The 18106-nt window shown below is 34.8% G+C and overlaps 1 protein-coding gene across 1 annotated transcript in view; it reads right to left on the bottom strand.

The window, feature by feature from the left end:
- Positions 1-1088, bottom strand: part of LOC112047502 (uncharacterized) — a 76100-nt gene extending 75012 nt beyond the window's left edge. The window contains exon 1 of the mRNA XM_052883398.1: positions 956-1088. Within this exon, the coding sequence (XP_052739358.1) occupies positions 956-1004 (49 nt within the window). The 5' untranslated portion in view covers positions 1005-1088. The remainder of the gene's footprint in view (positions 1-955) is intronic.
- Between the last annotated feature and the right edge of the window lie 17018 nt (positions 1089-18106).

The following is an 18106-nucleotide window of genomic DNA, read 5'->3' as shown; positions in this document are numbered from 1 at the left end:
CTCCCGCAAGGTGAATTAATGAAATGATAAGATATTCGTATATACTCAGTTACAAGCATTCGTTTCATTTGACATACTTTTTTTTCTTCTTTTTTTTTAAATAAACAGCTATTTGATTTGCTCTAGCATATTTACTTTAATACGTCCGCTTAGCGAAATGAAATTGTAAATTATGTTCACTGTTGACATCCGTTTTCAAAGGAAATAACACTCGTCTTGAAAATTGCAGTCAGGATTGTGTTAGAGCGGTTTAATACTAGCGTTTTCGACGCGCGTAAAAGCTCGCTTTTACAAGCGCGTGTAAACGCGTATCGTACGTAGATGATCGTAAAACAAAAAAATCCACTGCCATTTAATGTAAAATGTCGTAGGCAAGGTAAATTTGTTGAAATAACTATGTTAGATGATCACAATTACGAAAATACGATGAAAACGATGTAGTGACTTACTATTTCAATGGTACACCGAGTTACATAAATGATCCTGCTGATGGTAGGTGATGCAATCTAAAATGGAAGCGGGCTAACTTGTTAGGAGGAGAATGAAAATACACACCCCTTTCGGTTTCTACACGACTTTGTACCGGAACGCTAAATCGCTTGGCGGTACGTCTTTGTCGGTAGGGTGGTAACTAGCCACGGCTGAAGCCTCCCACCAGCCAGGTCCAATTAAGAAAACCTCAATCAGTACAGCCGGAGATCGAACCCAGGACCTCCGTCTTGTAAATTCACCACGCATACCACTGCGCCACGGAGACCGTCAAATTTGACAACAAACTGCCTCGATAAAAAGGTAAGGTAAACATTTCGTATGGTTATAGATAATTATGGTGAAAATGATGACGAGATTGATGTTGATGATGATGATGATGATGATGATGATGATGATCATGATGATGATGATGATGATGATGATGATGATGATGATAATGAATATAATTATAAAATGGACTTACCTGAAACCAATCCACAGGAAAGCAGAAGCCACAGCACAGCTGGCAACATTGCGAACGGTTCACAGGCCGCGGCAGTCAAATATTATCAGTATTATGCTGAAGTAGCACATAATTCTTCCTTACAGGCGACCTGCAAAGAAATATAATAGAGGTCGAACGGCATTTTTATGAGGAACATTTGTAATGTCACCAGGGGTGTTTGAATCATGAACGGGACTCCAATATTTTATATTGGAACTGCGATTTTGTAGTTTTATGGGGGGAATAAATTTTTATTAGAGCAAAATGTATCAATAAATTTTTAAATGCCACCTTGCTACGTTAGAAATTATACGCGGAAATAAGAGTAAGAGGCACTCTTATATAATTTAAAATTATTAGGGAAACTGTTTTTCACCGACTAACCTAATTATGAAGTAAAATGGGTCTAGACTCAATTTCTCTCCCCTATACGTATAAAAGAGAGGACCGTTATCTGTAGTAGGCCATTATAAAAGTTGAAAAGATGATAATTTTTGGACAACTTTATTTAACTAATTTTATACGACACTTAAATTTGTACGAAATGTTCTTTTCCTAGTAAATTTTAAACTAATTTTATACGTTTATTAACTAAAATTTTATGATTTGTAAGCCCGTCACATCAGGTGTGATAGTCTTCTATTTTTATTAGGTACCTAATATACTGACTAGACTTCTATGATTTTTTCTCATTTGTTTATACAACTATTTATTTACCTAAAAATAAAAATAAAAATTTATAACTTGGACTAAATCTCTTACTACATTTTCTGCTAAAGCAGACAGAACGTAGATAGAAGAAAATGATACGATTCATAAAAACAAAGTTATTAGTAGGTATTATTCTTCCTAGTATCTACTTTCCCGTGAAATTGCTCGAGTAACGAATAACGCAGTGGTATAATAAAAATATACTCAAGGGTGTAATTTATATGTATTTTGTAGCAAGCCGTGGCAATCAGACGGACGTTTGTATTGATTGTATACTACCGCCTTTTCGATTTGTTTCCAAGGCGAAAGATACGTATACGTAATTTATTTAGGTATTTTACTAATGTGTATTTTAATACTAGGTGTTATTATTTTTTTTTGTACATCATTAGCTATTTGCCGACCGTTCGCTCCGAGTAAATTATTTTTTTAACTATACTTTTATACAAATATTATAGAGGTAATGTTAAATAATTACTCGATTTCGGTAAGATTTCGACAAGATCACCATTTTGTAGATACATTAGGTTTTAAGGTATTTTTTTCTTTGTCATAGTTTACTAGTTGCACATAAGTTTTATTGTTTTATTGTTTAATATTCGCATTTATCATCACATTAACAACCAAGACGACTGTTGAGCACGAGTTTCCTCTCAGACTGAGACGGGTCAGGCGAATAGTCCACCACACAGCCTAAATGAGGATTGGCAGATTCCACATACGTAGAGAATTGAAAAAAATCTCAGTTGTATGCAGTATGTTTTCACTGTCTGTGTTTTTCTGATTAAAACGCCATTGTGTTTTACTTGTCAATTACAGATATAAATAAAAACACTAAATTGTTTTAGATACGGTCACACAGTTCACCACCAAGTTTGGAAAGTTTTCGACTTTTATTATCACCACCATCTCAGAACCTAACCTGACGTTTCAAAAGTGCTTGTAAACTAAGCTTAATGGAATTAAATTAAAGAAATGAATTCTGACTTTAACTTTATTATTCGTGAGTTAAAAGCAATTATTGTGTTCCTAATTTTAGAAAATCTAAAATTACTTAAGCTTTTTTAAAAACAAAAGAAACAGCAATTAAGTGTAATAAACAATGTTCTCATAAAAACAAAATAAAGAACGCCGTAGGAAACATTTAAAAATTAATTCAATGAAACACAATAATCTTGATTGAAGGGGTTAATAGAGGAGCTGAAAGCGCTAAAGCCTTTGTGCGTGATCGTGGCCGTATTGTTCTGACCAGAGGCTGTTTTACACCTCACGATACCGCTACGATTAATTATGTAACCTAATTTCATATTGTATTAAATACGAAAGCCTACTTTCAATAATTTATCTATTTATTAACTTCCTAGTTGGTCCAGTGGTTAGTTATCTGTGGTATCAGAGAAAGAGGTGCTGGGTTCGAATCCCGGTTAGAGCTTTTCTTTCTTCTAAGTAATTTTCAGTTTAACAACAGAGTTGGACATTTGGTCAGGTCGTCAGGTCGTGTCACCTCCGTACCTCGGAGAGCATGTTAAGCCGTGCGATCCGGTAATGAGAGCCCTGATAGTCCAGTGGATAGGAATAGGACCTCTGCCTTTGATTCGAAGAGCTTGCAGGTACATATACGGTCCGAGGCATGCACCTCCAATTTTTTAGTTATGTGAATTTCAAACTTTTCTCAAACTGTGAAGAAAAAACATATTGTAATGAAAAACCTACATACCTACCTGAAAATTTTCTTAATTCCCTTCATGTGTGTCTACCGTTTTGGACTAAGTATTCACCCATAAACCCACTTAGTCTGAGTCTAGGTATACTATTTTTCAACAGTGAACCGAATTTCGGTTGTTAATGATGAATGTCAGCAATAAATCGATTTGTTTGACCTAGTTTTGGTTAATATTAATAATAATTATAATAATATAATTTATAAATTATAATAATAATTAAAAGTGAAGGTAGATTTAAATGTCGGACACATATCGTTACGTCTAAAAGAGTTTTATAGTAGAGCGCGTGACGTTGTCACCGCAATGGTGACCAACCCTGACAACAGATTCCGATAGCGTTTTCAGCTCTTTGATGTGTTTTTGACTATAAAGGTGACCTACAAACACAGGACGCTAATCAAACCTGTTGGCAGAACATGCGACCAGCGACGTATCTCGTGAAGAATACTAGACAAATGAAAACCAATATCGCAATCGGAAAAATCGCTATAATATCTTCCATTGCGTTGGGACGAAAGAAACTGGGACTACTCAGCCGTCATTAGTCAACATTTGTGACACTAGTAATACCGGATGACATTTTTACATAGAATCTCAATTTCGTATACGTCAACTAGCATACGTCAAAGATACTGAATTAGCCTGTTGTCTGTAAAAAATACAGTAGTTTACGGGTAAGTAAGGGTTGCATTATTGTTGGTATCGATAGACGTATATTTTGCGGTTGTGGGAACTCACGACCTTGGATGCAGAAGTCAGGTTCGCTACCCACTACGCCACTTGGTCATCAAATAATTGCCGTAATTATTCAATTCATAGAATTAAAGCTGTTCGTTATCAACCCATATTCGGCTCACTGCTGAGCTCCAGTCTCCTCTCAGAATGAGAGGCGTTAGGCCATAGTCCACCACGCTGGCCTAATGCGGATTGGCAGACTTCACACACGCAGAGAATTAAGAAAATTCGCTGGTATGCAGGTTTCCTCACGATGTTTTCCTTCACCGTTTGAGATACATGATATAATATAATTTCTTATGCACACAACTGAAAAGTTGGAGGTGCATGCCCCGGACCGGATTCGAACCCACACCCTCTGGAATTGGAGGCAGAGGTCATATCCACTGGGCTATCACGATTGCTATGCTTATGATTGTTAAAGCTGTTATCATACTAATATTATAAAGGGAAAAGTTTGTGTGTAAGTGTGTATATTTTTTTCCTACTGCGCTTCGGCTACTAAAGCGATGTGGCTGAAATTTGGAATGGAAATAGATTGTACTTTGGATTAACTCATAGACTTTTCATCCCGGAAAACCCCATGGTTCCCGCGGGATTTGTGAAAAACTGAATTCTATGCTGACGGAGTTTCACGAGTTACGATACTACGCAGTAGCATCGGCTTCTTTATTGACCTATATTTTTCTCTTTTTTTACTTTTAAAGTATACTTTTTTGGAATATCTACAATAGTCTGGCAAGTTCGTTGATGACACTCCCATGATATGCGGGCGACGAGGGGAAAGACTATGCGGGTGTGAAATCGTGCGTGCGAGGAAGTGAGGTGCATCAGTCGTCGGTTTTTCATTCATCGCTACACGCCCCTCATCCCGCGCGTCCCATCGGGAGTGTTACGAACGAAGTAGCCAAGTTATAATTTATTTATGTTTATTTATTGGTGCTATGAATAGCATTGTACGTCTAGCTGTCAGGTTCTCGAAGTTACAATGTACAGTGATTCATAATTGGATGTTCAGTTACTACTATCGAAATTCAGCATCATCCATAATGACTTGTATGTAGTTACTAGAGCTTCAAACTACATGATCTTTGGTTACCGTATATACCTATAATAGGAGATTATATTATTGCAAGCAATCGTTGCATAAAATATTACATTGATATATAAATATAACAAATGGTACATGTAAATAAAAATAATTTCTTTATTTACATGTACTTTAATTACATGGGTTTCGTGCAAGTTACATTGTATATCTCAAGTGCCTTATAACATGCATGTCTAAAACTAAACGAATGAACGTTCTTCTACCGTGTTCCTAATATATAAATAATCTATACATTTAATGTAACATGTAGCCGAAGTGGCAAATATTTATTTCATCGTGACTAGTTCCTACTGGCCTTTTCACCATTTTGGTATTTGGGACATGAAATATAAATTGTGACGTCAAATACAGCACCTCTTCCTACAATAGTCTCGGATTGCAATCACGAATGAGTTATTTTAGAACGACAGCCTGCGATAGTCAGATATACCTTATATAAGACTGTAAATATGTCAGCTTCTGCTCCTAGCTTAGGTACGTATGGTAGCCAAATATGGAGATTGGGTCGTGATGGCTTTAGAAAGTAGCAGGTTTCAAGGGTCAGACCCTAAACCGTCCAAATCTTTCTTTCTCAACGAAATTTTTTAATCACGAGGAAACATATCTCCAGTTGCCAGACACTTATAGACAACCTTTCGCTAAAGACTGGTCTTAGTTTTTCTGACGACTTGGGATATGATGATTTATTCTTATTGTTATATTTTAAGGAAAATATTTAAAATATACACTTTATTAAGAGTCTGTACCCTTGAAACCTTACCTAACTACAAAGCCTCCACAGTCCAAACCCCATAATTTAATACTGTGCTGTGGTGTGTGTCATCTATACCGTAATATTATAAAAAGGTTAAGTTTGTGGTATTGTAGGGGATAAAATCAGTATCCACTGAACCGATGATGCAAGTCACGTTATTTGTGAGTGTCATAGACTTTTCATCCCCCTATTCCCACGGGAACGGGAACTACGTAGGCGAAACCGCGGGGCGTCTGCTAGTATTTCATAAAATGAGGTAGGTATATCTGGTAGTTACAGGCTCTCGATCCGTGACGTCGATTCCCAAATACAGAATGGGCATGAAATACAAATTGTGACGTCAAATGTGACACCTCTTCCTACAATGGTCCCGGATTGCAATCACGAATGAGTTATTTGGATGTAACAACATACAGAACTACGCGTTCCGTATAAATCAGCAATAAAACTTTCCTATTTTCCGATACAGTTTTACTTTCCCAGCATCGTTCTGAACCCAAGGGATTTTCCGAAATGAGCATCTACAAAGTTGTGCCAGAGTGTTCGTCGTAACACATTTGGAAAATTAATCTTTTCCAATTTTATTTTTACTGAATTTTCCGAATCCGCGCGATTTTCCCAAGTGAGTAGCACAGCTGCGTTGGAGAGGTCGTCAAAATACTGCACTTAATTAAAATTGTAAATTGTCCTGAATGGAAATTGCTTTTACTAAATATAATTAGTCATCTTGCCTGAAGCTGGTAAGAGCTTGCTTCAAGAAATTGAACTCCTGTATTGTTATATACCACTAACCATGAGACACAGAAATAAGCGAACATAAGCCCTCATAGCTAATGGACGGACTCAACACTAGGTCGCGGGTTCGATCCCCACCTGCTGGACTGTTATCGTACCCACTCCTAACACAGTATTTTCCGACTGAAATTTCGGGGAATGGAAGTACAGATCATATTTAAAAAGATATTGAAAAAAATATTTTTAATAAAAAATATTTACTTAAACATTGCTTTACTGACTTGGTTAGCATAGCGTAACCCAGTGGTTAGCGTGGCTTCCGATTATGAGGTCCTAGGTTTGAGTCCAAAAAAAAGTTTGAGTATAAGCGATGAATTTTTGAGCTTTTCTGTCGTCCAGAAAAATCTCAGTATGAGCTCGAGGAAGTTGGTGTTGATAAGCCATTGATCGTTAAAATCTGATAGTAAACATTCACGGGTCAGAATGGTATCGTAATTAAAAATCAAAATCATTTATTGCCAGAAATACAGTTAATCAATAGGTGTGGCTCAATCACAATCTATCTAGCAGGCGTGCAAGAATTACATTATACAAATAAAAAAAATAAACAATACTAATAATAATCAGAGGGTCTAGTGGCAGTTTGATACTGTGACGATCAAGTTAATGTAAACGCGAATTTCTAAGGAATTGAAACATCGCACTACTGCACTACTGTTTCAATTCCATATAAATTCGTGTTTACGTTAACGCGATAGTAAGAAAACATTGAAAATTCCCACTAGGCACACAGATGAAATGATGTTAAAAATATTTAAATGTTACATTTCAAGCTCCATATTCTGTCTCCTACCAGTAGATCAATCATAATTCATTCCTTTTTCATTTATCCATAGGCTGAAATTATGAAAATTAAGAACCGTCACTTTCCGTTTGTTTTGTCATTGTAAGTAAGCAAGGTCTAGGGATACAAATGGAATTTGAGACAAGGGCTGTATGTATGTCCTCTTAAATCTATAAACCGTTTAATTGGAATCTTTGATTAGAATAATAAAATAATTGTTAAATATCTACTTATCATTTCAGCACAAACGTCGAAACCGGCATTAATGACCACAATTCAGAATCGCATTAATCCATTAGCCAATTAAATTGATTTGAAACCTGAAGGCCACTTTGAATAGTGGATACTGGATAATTTCATAATTATAATTGGTATTATATTGAGCTCAGAGTTTATTTATTATTTCCTAATATGATTAACACAATATAATTTAAATTAAAATAAATTAAAACTAAGAATTAAAATAATAATAAAGTCTAAATTATATATAAATAAAATAATTATTAGCTTTTATGGATTCGAGTGAGGGGATGATGACTAGGTTTGAAAATATTGATTTTTATGATACATTCGGGTAAATAAGGTCAATGTTAACTAATGTATACACAAAAAGCAAAGATTAACTAGATATTTGCAAAATAAATAAGATTATAAAATTTCAAAATCTACTAAAAATATTTTATCGTAATTAGATGAAAATTAATACATTTTTAGCTTCCTTATATTAAATGTGACATTTTTTAATTTTTTCTATAAACATAAACGCAGAAATAACAAAGATATTGGTAATTTTGTTCAAACGCCCATACAAATCTAACGATTATTAATTGCCTACGACGTCATAAATTCGTACCATTTTGTATGGGGCGTTTTTCAGGGATCCGCGGCAGCGCCGCGAATCTGATTCTTTAAATCCCTGTAACTCCGAAAGTAATGATCGCAAATACCTTGTTACTTTTACAAAATTGCTTTAATATTAGCGTACTCTTAATTTATATACAATTTAAAAAACTGTCATCATCCCTATTATACGATGATTAATCAAATCATATTTAGTGTTTTGTTTGTGAAACTTCGGATGTTCGGTTGACACGCGGCTCAATTTTTATAAAAACTGCATAAACTGCCCTCGGTTATTGTTTAGTCATTTGTGTCATAAGGCAGCCTTTGTTATATATTTTATTTCCATTCTACATAGTATTACACTATATAGTATAATCAATTCAAATACGTTCTTACAAACACCTATTCGTTAGTGAATTAAATAAAAATATTTCATTTGACTATTTCTTTTTATGTCTAACATAAGAATGTAGTTTATAAAACAAACATATCCTTGGCCCTTGAGTGAATTGACAGTCCAATCTAAAAGTTTTCAAGTATCAACTCATAGTCTGGTCAACAAGACGGATAACTTGAGTAATAGTTATAAAACTTTCATAAATATAACCAAGATAGAATATAGAAATAGAAAAGGATCTAACCAAATTTGGCTAGGCAGGGAAAACAACACAAGCAGAGAACGGGGAGTGTTGATCGATCGTCAAGGAATTCCTTAACCCTACATCCTGTAGTCACAAGTTCAGGACTCTGCTCGGAGTGTTTCTCTCTACGCGATGGACCCGGCACCCGCACGGTGAATCCATGGAATGCTAAAATATTCGTCTCATAAGCCTGACCGCACATAAAAATACTAAAGTAAAAAGAATAGGGATGATGACAGTTTTTTAAATTGTATATAAATTAAGAGTATGCTAATAGTAAAGCAATTTTGTAAAAGTAACAAGGTATCTGCGATCATTACTTTCGGAGCTACGGGGATTTAAAGAGTCAGATTTGCGGCGCTGCCGCGGATCCCTGAAAAACGCCCCATACAAAATGGCTCGAAATAGTGACGTCGTTGGCTCGCTGATCGTTAGATTTGTATGAGCGTTCAAACTAAATCGCTAATATCTTTGTTATTTGTGCGTTTATGTTTATAGTTTCTTTATTGAAAAATGTCACATTTAATGTAAGGAAGCTAAAACAGTATGAATTTTCATCTAATTACGACAAAAAAAAATTAATAGATTTTGAAATTTTATAATCTTATTTATTTTGCAAATATCCAGACAATCTTTGATTTTTATGTATAAATTAGTTAACATTGACCTTATTTACACGAATGTATCATAAAAATCAATATATTCAAACCTAGTCATCATCCCCATTAACTATTTAGTTTAAAGTTAATACCCTTAAAACTATTAGTAGACTAGATGACGCCACGTGCTTTCACCCGCGTGGTTCCCGTTTCCGTAGAAATACAGGGATAATTTTATAGCCTTTCTCGATAAATGGGCAATCAAACACTGAAAGAATTTTTCAAATCGGACCAGTAGTTCCTGATATTAGCGCGTTCTAGCAAACAAACAAACAAACTCTTCAGCCTTATAATATTAGTATATAGATGAGAAAACAATCAATTACTCACACCTGCGTAGATTTTTTCGAGTAGTTGGATGGAAAAATAATATCAGTTGGTTATATTAGGTAAATAATTAAATAATACGGCAATTAGTATTTAAAAAAGAGGGGGAAATTCCCAATGAAAAAGTCTCAACTCCCGGAACTCAAACTCCATCATTATAGCACCTTGAAAGTTAAGTTAAGGTTTCATTTTGTTCATAACTTCAACACCACACATTATCGTGTATGTAAAGGCAGCTTTAATAGCAGTGTTATGTCTATGCGAACGATCGTGTGAACCGACAGATGGGCAAAACAAACAGCAAAAATGAATTTTATATACATTTTATAATACTTTGTTTTTGTTGAAGCGGATACATATTTCCGTTTTTGTATATTGTTGCAGTCCAAAGGCAGTAACGCCAGTTACGAACACCACGCTCATATTCATTGCTCACAAAAGCATTAAACATTCAGTTTACGGTAAAATTCATAGATACCTATTAGATTTTTATACTAAACTAGCTGACACCGCGCGGTTCCCGTTTCCATGGGAATACGGGGATAACATATTGTCTATAGCCTTCCTCGATAAATGGGCTATCTAAAACTGAAAGAATTTTTCAAATTGGACCAGTAGTCCCTGAGATTAGCGCGTTCAATCAAACATACAAACTCTTCAGCTTTATAATATTAGTATAGATACTCGTCGCTTGCCTATAACCATAGCCGGTGGAAAGCAATGATGAGGTCTAGGTTGACTCGCTTGTCTAGACGTATATTCACTCTTGCCTTGTGCACAATGACGCCCATGTAGGAAATTTATCTTTTTCGTCCCATTGCAAAGAATGGTAGATCGATATTTCAACTCCGCCGTTATATCGACAATCGACAGTATGTCTGTATGTCTTCACAAGATACGAGTATACAGGTTGTTCCGTAACTAATGGATAAAACGGAAGTGGGTTAAACACCTAATCATCTAAAACTATTTAAATTTGTTAGAAAAAATTCATAGCCTGGCCAAGTTACACTTTTCTTACAGCTGCTACAACATTAAAAAAACTGATATACAGTAAAACTCGGGATTTTTTTAAACGAATCAAAGTTAAGATATCTAATAGTTGTGTTTTTTTCAGTTTCGGTTTATCCATTAATTATGGGACACAATGCATAATAGGTATTATTGTATTGTTGACGGCTGCTAGGCCTATAGACTGGCAAGTTCGTTGATGACACTCCTATGATATGCGGGCGACGGGGGGAAAGACTGCGCGGGTGTGAAATCGTGCGTGCGGGGAGTGAGGTGCATCAGTCGTGGGTTTTTCGTTCATCGCTACACGCCTTCCAGCCCTCGCGAACCCTCGGGAGTGTTACGAACGAAGTTGCTAAGCTACAGTATTTGCAAAATAATAGGTATTGACTTTTAAAATCTCCTTGCTGAGTCACAATAAATTAATATTTTGTCTCTTAAAAAAATACCTAATACTTTTTCCTTGATGTAAATTTAATTAAGAGCACCTATATTATCCAATATACCTCCATGTCTTCAATCTTAATAAAATTCCGTTGTCTCTACATGTAAGGTATGATACGAAATAAAGACGTATGTGGGATGACGCCTACATTAATCAAATAAAAGATTGAGGACAGAATTAGGTATATTGTTTAGATACATAGCGAATAAAAATAAACATGGAAGCCTAATCATTCGGATTGAACGTAACAAACTAATCTAATTATAGGATATTCTATTTTCGGAAGATTATTTGGCTTTTGTTTGTAAGGTAAGGTGTACAGGCGTTTGCGTGCGATCATCATATTCTATCTGTGAGTTGCTCTTTAGTAAACGGGTTTCTGTGTCACACGGCTCCCCCGTATCACTCTTAATAATGTAACAATGCATTTCTATGTGTTGACGCACGTTAAGTTTCCACAAATATGCGTTTTCGCTTAACTCACTACTACAATCCAAAGAAAACCCGTCGTCTGAAAATTTATCAAATTAACACTTATCAACCTATCTCAGACTAATAGGATAAAGACCTGCCTCACAAGACATTATTTTTCTGTCAAAGTATATGATCAACGATCTTATGCGATTATAAACACTGTCTCTATAGATTCGTTGTTTCATAGTTTACAATCGTGTCCGTCGGTTAAAAACCTCCGTAAAAATACCTTTTTGTGTAGTTAAATGGTGTAAAAAACGAACACAAACTGCTACTTTAGTATAAGATATGTATGAAATCGAAGCTCGTTTTCCTTAGAAAATGGCAGAAAATTTTGTTCGTGAATTTCGGTGCGATACAAGTCCTTATGTGTTTAGTCTGAGCAACCTATCCATATTTATAAATTTAGTTTAACTTTTACTTTTGACGGCCTTTCCTTTTTTGTTTAGGTTATACTCGTAAACCAATATAGGTATTACACCTTGATGAACAGAAAGATCCTGGAATCAAATCCTAGTTGGGTCTATTAAGAATTATATGTTTTCAATCTGGTCAGAGTCACACTAAAATCTTCAAATTTTTAAAACGAGATGGTCCAAAATTGTGTGGAGCCCAGTATCAGTCATTGTACCCTAGCGGAAATAAAAGAAGATATTTTTTTAACTATTTTTGATTATACAAATCTACGAATTTACTTGAATTCTTTCGAAATAATATTCATTATCTCCCAAGAAATTCAAAGTAACTATGGGTTATAATGGCGGATAAATGACGTAATCAATGCAGTAATCGATTTGACGTTTGCTGTCAATTGTCATGTCATAGTTGCTCTATGGGCGCCATCTTGTTATAGCTCAAAAACTTGGGTTTTTGATTTTATTTATTTCTTTTTATATAGTTACATTTATTCACTTTAATAAATTTTAATAAAATCCTTTGCATTTTTTTAATTTTAATGATACGGGGTACAAGAGTGGACCGAAAATGGACCATCTCCTTTAATAATAATAACGTGTTCCTAACTGAATACCAGTGAAGGAGTTCGATCTCTTCAGATAAGTTATCTACTCAAAAGAATAAATCTTCTAATGCACAAGCGAGTGAGCAAACACGGAATAACTCTTAGTTCCCTCACTTTCCTAGTCGATACACAAACATGGCGGAACAAGGATTAAGCGTCGGATCGACTGCCTTACATGCTCTTCAGAGCACGGTGTTTTAGCACCGGTGACTTTCCAACTCAGTAGGATGGGTAACAACTCAAGGTAGTGACCTGTAGACTAATTCAGTAAACTTTGACATACGCTAGTTGACAAATACAAAATTGAGATTATAATTATGTAACAAAGTCATCCGGATACTGGAAATGTCTTCTATCTGGTGGATATCATACAGTAGGTAGATGACATTTCTCAATTGATTTAAGGTTTATATTAATAGGTTGATATTAAAGACAAAAATAGTGATAGGATATATCACCTGGATATGCTAAGAGATGGTACTTGCCCATATCTTGAATATGCAACTGTCAATCAAACTTAAATTATACCAACTAATATTATCTATTCTTATAATAAAACTGGTCAAATTCTATACATTAATTCGCAATTGGAGATTTTACTCATACCATTTATAACACCACAAACCTTGTTACCTTGGCAAAAAGGACTACTAGCGCCATCTAGAACTTATAATAAAACTGTAACAGATACATTTTTTACATTCTGTACATTGAAGATATTTTGAAAATTTTTGTCGGGGACTCGGAGTGCATTGATACTGAAAATATTTTTTTTTTTTTCGATTTTTTGTCTGTCTGTTCGTGTTTTTTTGTTGTTCGGGCATCACGCTGGAAGTACTGAATGAATTCAAATAAAACTTTTGCTCAGTTTGAGACCATAATGTGGAGAAGGTTATAGAATACTTTTTATTGCGAAAATAAAATAGGATGGGGGTGGAATAGGGGTTGAAAGCTTGTATGAAATTTTGGGAGTTACAGTTTTCAAAATTTGTTCATAAATCAGAAAAAAAAGTAGTTCAAAAATTTTTATAATTCAACCCCTAAATTGGAGAAATAGGGCTTGAGAGTTTACATCGATTTCCACGCGGACGAAGTCGCGGGCGTCCGCTATTTATTTAATAAATGACACACTAATTTGAACATTGTAAATAGTTCATTCATCAATTCTGAGCTCAGTATTGTATACATAATGGTTGGTCTTCTTTAATAATATAGAAATATATTCTCAAGAATTTATATTTTCCTACGTATTATACGAGTTTTCGTGTTAATAATATGTGATACTGTTAGCGAGGCGTAAAATGAACGGAAATTTGATGACACGACACTGTGGCTGTGTGCGACCGAAGCAAATTAACCATAATAAGTTCCCTGATATGGTTTCTGAACGAAGAATGGGGAAGAGATATTATTAATTGTATATATGGGTTAGAATTAGTTATACCGTACATTTAGTAGTACAAACATTTTTACCCGTAAATGATCACTCCAAAATCCAAGATTCCGGTACCGATTTTTTTCACCTGCTTTCGGCTTAGCTGTTTTGTAATTTGCAATTTTTTTTAAATATAATAAAAATACCTACCTACAATTACCGAAAATGAGAATAGAGAAGAACAAAATACCACCATATGTTTGTCTGTCTTAATCTGCTTTGGTATTGTATATCTACTTATTAATTTATTATTAATAATATACCATATAATAATACTTTACTTGTGAGAATTATCCATTTAGGTATGAAATCTGCAAACTCTAAATTATTGGTACTTGAGTGTGTAGTTCATGTTTCTCCTATAATTTAATTATGCTTTCCATTAAACTTCTTATTAGGTTTCATTTCTCATTTGATACAAGCATTAAATTAATTAAGTTGAAAATAAAGGAGAAAGATAAAAAGAAACTCGGAAAGTGAGAAAAGACTGCGACTTTGGTGGTAGGCCGAATGGCAGGTACACCAGAGTTTTCAAAGTAGGAGGGGTTTTAGCTGGTAGGAGTCGCACTACCTAAATGGGTGTCCATGAGGATTTTCCCCTCTACAGAAAAAAAAGTCATTAGTTCAACCTAAGGAAACTTTAAAGCTATTTTTAATATGTACCTACGTCACTTTCCTGCTACTGGCTTCAGAATTAAAACTTAGTCTATTTCTAGTATGCTCTGTGAATAACCTTAAATCATCGTTTCATAGTTTGGGAAAGGCAATGGATTGGAACTGGATGATTTATGAGTGAAAAGCGGAAATGACCTAATAGTGGATGATAGATGCATATCAGGTATTCGAATAGTGTTGGTGAATTTAGTTACTACAGCAATGTTCAGAGAACAATGTAGTATTTATTAAAAACTCTCTTTCGAAAATGAAATATCTATTGAAATTTAAAAGTCGCAAAGTTTAATATAAAAAGAACAAACAATTTTGTTCACATTATTCCTAGACATGGATTCCCTGTCTATTCACGCTTTTCGTAACTACGTGACCTAGAAAATGTAAGCTGCAAGTTTATACTTAGAAAACATCTTACATGCCTCGTTCAGCCTAACTGCCCTGTTGATTCATTGGTAAGCTATATGGTTATGGATTATGAGACCTCATTTGAATCCTGTTCCGGGCTATGTAGGTAATATAAAGCTTTTCTTTTTTCCAAAAAATCTTAGTGAAAATTCTCAACCCGTAATCGGAAAGTTGGTAGTGTTACCCTATTGTCGTGAAGATCACGTGGCATCCCAATTCATTTCAGTCAATTTTACCATCATGAAAAATGTTTTTAACAACTTACACCTACATCTACTCTAAAAAGCAAAAAATAACATCGTACCTACCTATTATGTCCTTTCTATTGATCGGTTTGAAGGCGGTGCTATGCTAAATAGGCTCTTAAAGTTCATTTTGTTTCTTTGCCACCGCCTTAGTAATGCAGTATTTTAAATTTAATTTTTCTGTTTCTAGTGGGTTCTAGTTTAATGAGCTTAACGCCACATTATTGGCAATTTTGTACACTTATTTAAGTTATTTTGATTTTCAAAATTGGTTAATAAATGACGAAGTTATGAGGTGACAAACATAAAAAAAGAAAAGAAAAACATACACGTCGAATTGAGAACCTTCTCTTATTTTTGAAGTCGATTAAAAATAAACCCTACAACCCACATTATAACAGCGTGATGGGGCCAAGTTCCATATCCCCTCTACTATAATGAGTCACCCTGTATAGTAAATACTATATAGTAGTGGGCTGTAAATAATCAATAATAAAACATCCTACATAATTTGAATAAAGCTACTTGTTTCACTTAAAATAGCATTTTGTCCTTGTACAAACGACCCATCGAAATTTAATCAAGGCTCGATATTAAGTACCTATTTCTATTTAATTAGCTAATTGCCTCTTCCGGTGACATTTTCGGCTCATTTTTAGCCTACAGTATCGGCCTTGTCTCTGTTAATTGGTTACAGGGTTGTAATCAAGTAATACAGGCAAGGCTTTAATAAATAATTTACAACGTTTAATTAATTTTTGGCTTTATTTTATCTCCACGTCGTTTAGCGTCATTTAATTATATTATCATTATATAAACATCCTGTCATCATTATCAACCCATATTCGGCTCACTGCTAAGCTCGAGTCTCCTCTCAGAATGAGAGGCCTTATGCCAATAATCCACCACGCTGGCCCAATGCGGATTGGCAGACTTCACACACGCAGAGAATTAAGAAAATTCTCAGGTATGCAGGTTCCTCACGCAGTTTTTCCCTCACCGTTTCACAACTGAAAAGTTGGAAGTGTATGCCCTGGACCGGATTCGAACCTTCACCCTCCGGAATCGGAAGCAGAGGTCATATCCACTGGGTTACCACGGCTCTCCACAAACTTTACCTCTTTACAATATTAGTTAAAGATTAAGAAATGTTAGTTTCTCGTTGAAGACAATATATTACGAAGACACGGAATGCTTTTTGAATTTCTCTTTCGTTTTCTTTCAACAGCGTTCTATTGGAAGCCAAGATGAAGGTTTGCTGTTACGCTGTTACGTTTGATTACGCTCAAGGTTGTTACCATTTGGGATAGATTTGCTTGGTAAAAATTTGATTTAACTTCACCTCATCACTTCATCATCCATCATTAAGTATTTTATTTCTTAAATCTTTCCTTAATTTCAGCACGACTTTAGAAAATAAAAATTTACACGAAGGAAATCGCAGACATCAATCAGAGCTTAAGATATTGAAAGAAAATAACGCCGATGTCATTTGAAATATGGGTGCATTTCAAAAACTTGCTTTTTAAACAAGCCTCGCGAAGGCAAGAAAGTAATCAAAGTTGGAAATAGGAAGAACGAAATAGGAAATACTGCAGAATTAATTACAGCTACCCTGTCTACTTATCGTGCTCATGAAATCCACTGCTGATTTTACTCTTTTTTATATTTCTGCTTACACTCGTAATTATTTGTTTGTAATACTTTTTTTTTATTCTCTACAAGTTAGCCCTTGACTAAAATCTCACCTGATGGTAAGTGATGATGCAATCTGAGATGGAAGCGGACTAACTTGTTAGGAGTAGGATGAAATCCACACTCCTTTCAGTTTCTACACGACATCGTACCGGAACGCTAAATCGCTTGGCAGTACGTCTTTGTCGGTAGGGTGGTAAGTAGCCACGGCCGAAGCCTCCCACCAGCCCCATGCATTTCATCCAGACATTGTCATGTGCATTTATTGCACATGACAATGACAATGTAGAAAAGCAAAATACAATGCCAGTTTGTAGAAAAAATGATGGTAACAAAAAAAATCTGTTGTAAAATGTTTACATAGGTAATAATGTAATTTAATACAAAAAATAGAGATATTAAAATTAAACAAAAAAAGATCAAAATGTTTACTTTTACTTTTTATTAATTTTGTCAAGTGCTTAAATTATATAAAGAAATTTCAGTATCGGTATTGTAAATTTTGTATCAGATTTAGATGTCGTTACCATAATGCCAGACTTTGCCGGAAAACAGCAAACTAAAAAACAGGAATATCGTAAAAAGGATACCTCTACTTTTGTAACTGCCAATTCCGTTTACAGACTACCCCAAATAGCAACCA

This window comes from Bicyclus anynana, chromosome 9, assembly GCF_947172395.1.
Source record: "Bicyclus anynana chromosome 9, ilBicAnyn1.1, whole genome shotgun sequence".
NCBI classification, from domain to species: domain Eukaryota; kingdom Metazoa; phylum Arthropoda; class Insecta; order Lepidoptera; family Nymphalidae; genus Bicyclus; species Bicyclus anynana.
The sequence above is the reverse complement of the archived record's forward strand: the minus strand, read 5'-3'. Positions and strand labels throughout refer to the sequence as shown.